The sequence below is a fragment of the Acartia tonsa genome, chromosome 14 (genome assembly GCF_053477335.1).
Source record: "Acartia tonsa isolate MP-2025a chromosome 14, ASM5347733v1, whole genome shotgun sequence".
Lineage (NCBI taxonomy): Eukaryota > Metazoa > Arthropoda > Copepoda > Calanoida > Acartiidae > Acartia > Acartia tonsa.
The window spans coordinates 23734721-23744928 of record NC_137273.1 but is presented as its reverse complement, the minus strand read 5'-3'; the positions used below and the strand labels follow the sequence as shown (position 1 = coordinate 23744928).

Below are 10208 nucleotides of genomic sequence, written 5' to 3'. Positions count from 1 at the left end.
TAAAAAGTAATACTATTGAGTTAAGTGGACTTTTTAAAAAAGTTTAAAGTGAATATCCGTGAAATTGTGTATAAAAGGCTGAAAATAATTTTGATGGTTGGTGCACGACCAGAAAACTTTTATTCATAATACAGGAAAGACTCTTTGAAGGCCTTTTAGAAGCAAAGCTTTTCTACATTTACTGTCATTCCGTTTCGGATAGCTCTTATCTTTAATTTAGTCATGTTAGAATGTCATATCGATTTCAAACTTTGTTGGATGATTCCTGTAACACTCATGTAAAATTTAGTAAGCAACTCTATAATCATTACAAAAGAGGCAGTCCATTTTTTAGCATACTGTTTTTTACCTCTTTAATGATATTTTATTATTATTATTTATTATTAATTCGCACGACGATAAGACAGAAAGTTTCAATCGAAGCATCTCGATAATTTAGTCTAAAAATGTAAGTATGATGATGAAATACTAAATTCATTGATACTCTACATTTGTATTACCTTGCGTTACAGTTAGTATGTCTTTTAGTTATTTGGCTTTTTATATAATGTTTGATTTATAGGGGCAAATGTTATAAATATGCCATCAATTAGTCTATGACGTATAGAAATGGGAGAGAACGAGCTTCTGATGTCTGACAAGGTGGTTCAAGAACTTATGGGAGAACAGGAATTCATTTACTTTCAACTAAAACTGATAAATTTCATATACAAAAGAAATAATTTGCTTTCTCACAAAGTGCCTGTCGAGCACTGAACCCACCGCCCCCCTCCCGAAAGCCTTAACAAATTTATGATAAATTTAAAGAAGAGATAATTTTCTAATGCATAACCCCTTCGGGAGGCTCTAACCTTGCGGACCTACCCAGTACCCAATATAAACTTACCTAACCTGACCTAAAGTAATAAACATAAAATCGTAAAACTCCCCCCACCCTCTTTCTTTAGCTTATTTCAAATGCGGGGGGGGGGCAGATTAATTTGGCACTTTGCTGGAAAACACAGAAATAGTTCGCCAATAGATCAATAGAAACATTACCGCATGGGCTGTTTAAATTATCATTTCAAAATCAGTTTCCTAACTTCTAGGGTTTACCCAGTGGGGTGCGCGAAGCGAACCTGAAAATTTCAACACCACTCTTAAACCCAAATCTTGAGGGGTGTGATTTTCAGTGATATACATTATACATAAAGAGGGGTGTTATTTTATCTTTCGACAGTTTCGTGTGTGAGGTTTAATGTGCACAATGGATTGTAAAAAACAAAATCTATTATGCAAACAAAGTTAGATACATATTTCGAACTTGTCCCCCTTCAACACTCCACTGGAACTGGGTATTACAAAATAGTAATATGAGAATAACATATGCAAATAGTTAAACATTTAACATCGTATGCTTATAATTTTACTATAGCAATTCAATTTACAAAGTATGTAGAACAGATAGTTTTTCTTTATTTTAGTAGAAGTAATTTATTAATTAAACTTAATTGTTTGTAGTCAAAAGTAGTAAAAATAAACATGATCACAAGAATTTTAGAAGCAAATATCAAAATAAAGCTACTTGATATTAAATTTTAATATTAAGGGCGAAATATTTTAAAACTCGAAAAAAGCTTTATAAATAAATGAAATAAGACTCCATGATTTCACATCTACAGACTAGAATGATTAGAAATATAAGATTGATACTCTTGATAATAATCTTGACAATAATAAGATGTCTAACTTATGTACCAACTGTGAAAATCTTCTTAGGCGCAATGGTACGACCAAGTATAGAAGTATTAAAATAGGATCGTTCTTCAAATTATATTTACTCATTACATTTTGATGAAATTTTCTTTAGCTAGTGATACATTTCTATAGTCGTACATTGATCCAGCTTTAATACTTAGAGACTTAGTTGTCCTTGTTTTTATAAAGTTTAAAGCTAAATAGGGGAATATATTGTATATAGATTGATATGTTTATTATAAAAATGTATTTAACAATCCTAATAATCTCAAAATTATACATAGTTTAGCATTATGTAGTATTATCAGGCATATAATGGAATAGGAAATAATGCAATAAAAAAGATTTATCTTACTTGTTTTACTTCCAATAAATACATTTACAAAAAGTAGGGAGCAACGTACAGTGGTAACATTTTTTAACACATATTTCTTACTTATTAGTTAGTCTCTTAAAAGGATTCAAAATGCAAAGACATATATTTATAACTTTAAATTTATACATCTTAATTGAAACTGATGATCTATTCAGTAGTGAAACAATTGTAGTTTATAAATAAAATTAGAAAAAAATAAGTTGTGTTTATATATATAATAAAAGTTACTTGACCAATGGTAAAATGTTACTGACCTATTATTGGTCATTTGTATTGAAGCAGATGTTAGTGTTAAATAAAAATGACGGCATAAGATAAAAATTAGTCAATTACAATGTATACTGGCCTATCATTGGTCATTTGTATTGTATGACGTTATTTTTACTAGGTACAATAAACTGCTACATTTGTTTTGCATGAAGTCATAATTTATTAGGCACTATAATCTGCATCACTTAGCAGAATATGGAACTATAAATCTAAACAGTAAGTCATCAAGTTGAAGCGGACACTTCTAAAGATGCTTTGAATCTAAAAAAATTTGTTTTTCAATCCTTTATCTCTGAGTAAAAATATATTATATAGTTTTCCTCATATATATCGGAGAGGATAAGGGATTAACCTCTCACCCCCTTTGTACCTTCCTTTTCCCTATATTTCCCTTTCATTCTGATCCCTCTATTTTTTCTCTCTATTCTCTTTTCTATATTAGAGGTATATAGGAGCGAATATCTAAATTATTGTCTTATTCATCATCATTCTAACACGAAAACAATTAAAGTCGAAATCATATTCTCTATACTAATGGTCAGATATTTTTTAAATTGAATTTCTACACAAAGTTTAAAAACTTTATTGGTTATAGACTGACTTTGAAAATTTTAAAGCATTAAACTTTTTAAAACTATCAAAAATTATAATAGTTCTATTTTTTCCTGTCAGAAATAAATGATTCTAAAACTATTTTGTCTATTGTATTGTATATTGTTGTTTGGACCTTTCCATATTTATTCATTATTCCCTTCCTTCCCCATATTACATTCTTTCTATTTCTTCCGTTAACAAGATTAATATTGTACAAAGTAATTTAGCCATTCAATACGTGAAAACAACAACAATGCGCCCTATATTTATATTTTACATTCTTTTCTTTATAATATAGCTCTTCTATTAACTTGATTTATCAAGCTGCTGTATTAGATGGACTTCTTAATATCTTGTTAAAATAAAGGTTTAAATTTAATCACACGACCTTTGTCTGTAACTATTAATGTTGAAAAATGGTACAATTTTTAATGTCTATGATAATGCCAAGTTTTCAGTAGAGACCCCTAGCAATCACAATTTTCATGTAAATTGTTCATTATAGCTTTAGTTGTATTTTTTTGGTGTGGAACCAAGATACGAGAAGTAGAAGTAGAGGAAAAGCTTTTCCAATTTTAATTACCAAGAAAGAAAGATTGAGAAAAGGGAACATTTGGAATATTTTTTGGGATAGAGATGGTTTTAAATAAAGTTTTTCATATTTGTTTCCCTTATACAAACCTCTATTCTGTTGTATCGAAACTCGTAGTGTCTAATAAAAACGCTTAAGAAAAACCATGGTTTTCTGGGCTGTTGTTTAAGGTAGATGTATAAAATTTCTTGTGTAATATCCCAATACAACTTAGCATCTGCTATATGAATATGTTGTCTTTTGTGGTTTGGTCGAGATAAGTATTCCTACGTAGAAACTAATTTAGTGCTTTTCTTAAATTACTTGGGCACTGATCCTCTCTTCTCTTAAATTATAAAATTTAAATCAAAATAAGAGGAGGGGTAGTTTTTTCCTATGCCTAACCACTGCAGGGGCCATAACTCTGCGGGGCCTATATCTGCGAGGCTAACCATTACCCAATATAATCTAACCCAACCTGACATAAAGTAATAAACAATCTAATGAAAAACTAACCTAATTTCCTCTTTATTTCCAATTTATCTTAAATCTACTCTGGGAGGGTGTGGGAAACTGACGGACAGAATACAATCATAGAAAAGTTTCATTTTTAAAAAGTAAGAAGTAAAGAGGCATACATGTTTTTAAGTTATATATATTTGGGTTGAATTTTAAGAATACCTCTTACAAATTTGGCCCGTAACAAAAATTTTATTTAAAACTGTGACTGATCTGATAGTTTCTAACAGAATAAAAAAAAGGGAATAAATTCCTTTTTTATTCCTCGCCAATTTAGAGGGAAAATGTTAAGATGGGGAATTTCAAGTTTTATACACAAATGATGCATAGTATAGTAAAGTCTATAATTATTGATCACACTTGTTTTAGATTAATTATTTATCAATAACGTTTTTGTTACAATGAGTTTTCGTGACTTTCCTCAAAAAAGTAAACCCCACTCTCTAACTTTGAAATATATTGAAAATAAGGTAGGGGGATAGTTTTTCGTGTGTTAGTGTTTTACTTTCAAATAAAGGGGAGAGATTCTGTGATCGCAATGAACTTTTAGGGAAAGCACCGAGTTTTCTATTCCTATAGATTTTAATATCAAAGTTTTAATCACCACGCCTCTAATAAAACAAAAATTAACATAATTACAAAACATTAACTATATTAGATTTGGACCATTTTAATTAATTAGATGCAAATTTTAATGAACTATCAGGGGGAAACAGATTGATATAGACAATCCGAAAATTTATCATATGATCCTTTCTTGAAATTAATACCAAACACCATTATTTATCTATGGTTTTATTAAACTTTTTCCCTTTGTGCTATAAACCTAGAAAAAAAATAAAGCCAGACCTAGACAAATACCAATCATCATGCAGTATTGTATATAAATTCTCTAGAATCTGCATTAACCTTTTTTTTGCTTTTTTGAAAAAACAATGGATTAATTGGATAATTGAGAGAATTTCCTTGAAATAGTTTACATTCACTACAAATTCTACTAAGAATTCATAGATTAGTATTCTGAAAAACAAATAATAGTTCAAAGATTTGGTAGTGCGAATGGGGCGTTTGTCCAATAATATGGTATGGAGACCGCTCTTCTATGAGTACTACAAAAAAACCTACTTTTACTGCAATACACATAGACATTCTCATCGTCGGTTCGTCTATTTAGAATGCTTATCCCTCTATTCCCACAAGTATAATACGAATTTGGTTGAGCTGGTGGAGGCTCAACAAAAGACCCACGCGAAGTATTATATTGCTTTAATCTAAGAATAAATGGTTGGTTTTGATATTCGATCGGAATTATATAAGTATATTAAGTATTAAGGAAGGAAAATGTTTTTATAAAGTGTATTTATATTACAAGTGAATAAGTTAAGTATGAAAATATTTACAGGATAAGTGTTAAAATCATAAGTAGTGTAGGACAGAAAAGTGCCCTAAGTCCCAAGCAGTGAATTGTGCTAAGTGTTAGAATTCTAACATAAGGCCTAAGCTCAATTCATGCTAAGTACTAAGGGTCCTAAATTTAAACTACAATGCATGCCAAACAACTAAGTCATTACCTTTTAAAGCCAGAAGAGAACTTGATGGTAGGAGAGTCAATAAATAACTAACTTATTTTAAGAGATACATGCTATAACATCAGCTTATAATAAGGATCTTAGTGTTTGTCTGTTCAATAAAGTGTCTGTATGTTAACTTGTGACGTAAATCAGACATGGTTGTAGGCATACATACTTGTACTGATTGGTTACATGATTACTTTAACAATAAACATAATGTCTTTAATAAACATATAATATTAACGAATCACATACAAATTACCATGAATAGGCTAGCGTTACCCATATATGGTGTTATATTGGTAAAGGTAGGCCTATGAATGCATAAAAGGATACAAATAATGCCTTGGGCCTAGCTAAAGTAATTGTGTCTCGTGCCTGAATGTTACTTGATAATTACAGAGGCACGTCAATCAAATATTTAGATTCTACTCCTATATAGTGTTAACTTTATATCAAACATAGATAGATAGTCTGGATGCGAAGCATTTTCTGTAAAAGTCTTATATGTATGTTCAAAGAATTTGAAAATTGGGGATCGCATCTCCAGATTTGCCTAAGTTAAGAAATTTATCTTGCATTTGTTTTATATTTACATGGGGTTAGGTGTGCAGCTGCTGTAAAACAAGTTGTTGTCTATTTGTTTTTAAAACAATGTTATCATAACCAAAAAATCTCAAACTTTGAAACTATATCTTCTCAGTGTTTAATTATTTTTGAAAGTTAATGATTTGCTAACTCTTACAGGGTGACCTGATCCAAACTGGTAGTCCAGCAATCCTGTGCACACCCCTACCCAATCACTGGCGTAGCAACAAGTCTCTTCCAGTGGCTTTCAAGGTTTTTACTTTTCAGGTAATCATTTTTTGTGTCCTTTGTCAAATTACGCCAAAAGACTATTACTTTGTCTGTCAGTTAACATCCCACTTGACTAATTGACCCTTTTCTACCCCTTTTCTCTATTCGAATAGAGCACTAGATGCTAGGGACGAAGAAACTCAACAACACATAAAGTCACTATAAGACACTAAACAATGTGACTAAAAAGAATTGTTTCTTATTTGTCATTAAAAGTTATACCTTAATTATTTTTTTGTGTAGAAGAGAATTCCACCTACCACGGTCCAACATAACACATAACATTATTTGTTTTGTATTAGGAAGTACCAGATGGAACCTTAGTAACAGTCAAGTGTGGCAATGATGATAATTACAGTGGAGAGGTCAGAAATCATACTGCTGTCATGAAAAATCAGATGGCTAAATTTTCAGATCTAAGGTTTGTTTCATTGAACATTGTTTTCTCATTCAAGAGGATTAGCACCAGTTATATGTCTTATAGTTTTTGTTAAAATCTTATATTAAGAAAGAGATAATAGATAGAAATTTTACTTCATTTATACAGTCAACCAAAAAAATTACCAAAAGTTGACTCCAACCCGGGGGGGGAGGGTCCACCTTAAAAAAATATGTATCTATTTTATTTTCAAACTAAATTCAAAGCCCCTAACAATCTTCTTGAGATGACTCATCTTTTAGATATAATGGTAACTCCTATACTAGTTTAAATACTATCAGGTTTTATTAAATATTTTTATTTCAGATTCATAGGACGATCAGGTAGAGGAAAATCATTTACAATCACCATAACAATCAATACACGCCCTCTACAGTGTGCAACTTACAACAAAGCAATAAAGGTATATTTTGAATTGCAGGTGGCTTCACCCTTAGCCCCAAGGGGAATCGTTAAAGAAAACTTAAGAAGGTTACCGAGTAACTAACTTAAAACCATGGTATGACCAGTTGATACATTCCCTCAAAATCAATGCTAATTCACTTCAGAGATTACCGAGATCTTAAGAATCAAACTGACAGACAGACATTATTTTACTTAGTAATTGTATTATAGAAAATAAACTAGATAAAACTTTTCAAGAGAAGGATTAGCGTCTATTATCGTTATAATGCACAATTCCCTTATAAAAATGACGTAAAGAAAAATTGCATGTGAAATTTTCATATATTTAGTGACAACACTTATCTGGAACCATAAATGTTTTAATGGTAGGTAACAGTGGATGGACCACGTGAGCCCAGATCAAAAAATCAGTTCTTCCCTGGAATGTTTGGGTCCTTTGGCCTTTTTCCACAGCCATTTCTGGACCCGCTTTACTTTTACAGAAACATTTTACAGGTTTAGTGCATTTACAATTTTCTATTTCTATGACAGGTAACAGTGGATGGACCACGTGAGCCAAGGACTAAAAACCGGTTCTTTCCTGGAATGTTCGGTTCCTTTGGGTTATTTCCTCAGCCATTTCTAGATCCTCTATACCTCTATAGAGACTTTTTACAGGTTTGAATTATAAAGGTTAATACAATAAGGAGACGTATTTTATATTTTAAAAATATGCCCTTGTTAAGTTCTAATGGCTTATATGTCTAAAAAATCAAATCAAGCTTGTCTGATAAAATAATTGTTGATTTGTTATTCACTGTAAAAATCCGTAAGTATTGAAAACTTTTAATTTTGATCTTTTAGAATCGTCCAGAACTTCCACCACTCCCTCTGCCTCTAAAATTGCCAGGGCCTTTGGGAGTCCCACCGCCTCGCCCCCTTCTGCCATGGACGATTCCTCCCATAAACAGGTAAACAGATCTTTTTTTATGTTCTCTGAGGCCTAAAATTAAAAAAAAACTACTGAACTGATTCTTTGTTTGGAAAACTTACATAAGGTCCCGGGACGGTTTAGACTGTTTTATTGAAGTATTAGAATGGTTTTAGGCTATTATCTGCTCTACCTACTTCTTAGAATAGAGCCCTTGATGCTACGGGCGCAGTCGATAGTTATAAAGTTACTATCAAATTCAAACTCAAATTATTTCAGAGGGTCTCCACTGTCTCCTACTTTGTCAAGAACAAGTTCTGTGGATCTCAAAGATGTTAAAGATATCAAGGAGCTTAAAGACATCAAGGTACCTATTTAGAAAAATTGAAAAAAAGATTAACGTTTTAGAAAAGAGAAAGCCTGTTAAATCCTTAGGCTGTGGTTAACTGACATGATCTTCCATTAAAAGTCTAACAGTTATAGCCGCTAAACAATAGGATTATTATAACCTTTTTCGCCAATTCAAAAATAGTTATTGATTTCTCGTCATTTTTATTTGTCTAAGGACCTATTAACCCAATATCTCCAAAAAGTTTGTCTGTGTGTTGTTGTTGTGTCACACTTTTGGCATATCCTATCCGATTTTTATCAAAGAATTTTCAAATTTTTCGTCTAAAAGCATTAGAGTATATATGATAATTTCAAAGTTGTTCATTGCATGAATTGAATGTTTATTTTCCAAAGTAATAGGATAAGTGTGTATTTCTGTCTAAAACTAAAGAAAATTTTAGGATGTATTGTTTATCCGTTTCTAATAAAATTTTGCGTATCTTGGAACACAGTAATAGTGTCTGACTGATTATGACGTAACAAAAAAAAATTAGCCAATTAGAGGCCATTATTGACCAATGGTAAAATTTATAGTGGCCTCTCATTGGCTAATTTTTTTTGTTACGTCATAATCAGTCAGACACTTTTACTGTGTTCGTATCTTGTTCATTTTTCATAGAAAATAATTTGCAAGTGCGGTTCTATGAATTTAGGAAAAAAGTACTGTAATATTTTTTGTTTTTTAAAAATACATAAGTTTTTATGAAAACTGATCTCGTTAAATCTAAAATTTTATATCTGACTAGGACATAAAAGAAGAGATAGATGACGACATTGATGATGAAAAAGATACCGAGAAGTCAGCCTTCAAACAAGTGCATCCAACAAAGCTTAAACTTCCCGCCACTAAAGACAAAGAGAAGCATGTTTGGCGGCCATATTAAAATCTGTTTTTTCTTAAAATGTATATACCTATGTTAAATGTATTGATAATAACAAAATTGAAATGTAAAGTTATAAAAGTAAGTAAATAATAATATAATCGGTAGCAAAGCAACAAAAAAGATCAAAATTGTTGTATATGTAATTTTTTTACAAGTTTAGTTAAATGTTTTTGAAAGAAAAAAAAAATACTATCTATAATAACTAGCGGCTACGCCCCTAGAGGCCTCTAGGGGCATTTGAGGAGGAGAGAGTCGAATTTAATAATTCAATTTCTTATTTTAGATTTTAAAAGAAAAAATATAAAAAAAATTTACGTTTGATGTTTGTTTTTCGTTGAACTCTCTTTCTAAAATTGAGAAAGAAGTTGTATCAACTTTTTTGCTCTTTATTTAAGATAGCTAGCCGGTCCTTTCAGTAAGTAGTAGATGTAAAATTTTTCATAGAATTCAGATATGCAATCGGTTTTTTTGTAGACCTCTTATTTTTTAAGTAATTTAAGTTTTTTAAAAAAATAATTAAGTCGGTTTTAAGGTACTAAAACGCAACAAAATAAAAGAAGAAAATAGCCAGTATAAACAAAAATAGTAAGATCTTTAATTTGACACCTTACTTTTAAAATTCTGTTGAGTAATTGTTGAAAAAATCTATTTTTTTAACCTCGGTTTAATCAAAACATTAAACCT

At 30.7% G+C, this 10208-nt stretch overlaps 1 protein-coding gene across 2 annotated transcripts; it reads left to right on the top strand.

The window, feature by feature from the left end:
- LOC145305993 (segmentation protein Runt-like) lies at positions 1–9838 on the top strand. Of its 2 annotated transcripts, XM_080147911.1 has the most exons (9): positions 1–134; positions 608–670; positions 6387–6493; positions 6799–6917; positions 7242–7338; positions 7710–7835; positions 8184–8290; positions 8530–8617; positions 9387–9838. In XM_080147911.1, the coding sequence occupies exons 2-9, from the start codon at positions 610–612 to the stop codon at positions 9522–9524; spliced, it is 843 nt and encodes a 280-aa protein (XP_080004037.1). In that variant the 5' UTR covers positions 1–134; positions 608–609; the 3' UTR covers positions 9525–9838. The 2 variants fall into 2 exon arrangements, with proteins under 2 accessions (XP_080004037.1, XP_080004038.1); XM_080147912.1 differs by lacking the exon at positions 1–134 and having other exon boundaries at positions 576–670.
- The last annotated feature ends 370 nt before the right edge of the window (positions 9839–10208 follow it).

Bases quoted from the DNA above. Each gene is read 5' to 3' on its own strand.
- LOC145305993 (XM_080147911.1), top strand. From the start codon at position 610: ATGGGAGAGAACGAGCTTCTGATGTCTGACAAGGTGGTTCAAGAACTT. The intron at 6,494-6,798 runs GTAATCATTTTT...GTTTTGTATTAG, and splicing joins TCAAGGTTTTTACTTTTCAG to GAAGTACCAGATGGAACCTT. The intron at 7,836-8,183 runs GTTTAGTGCATT...TTGATCTTTTAG, and splicing joins TTTACAGAAACATTTTACAG to AATCGTCCAGAACTTCCACC.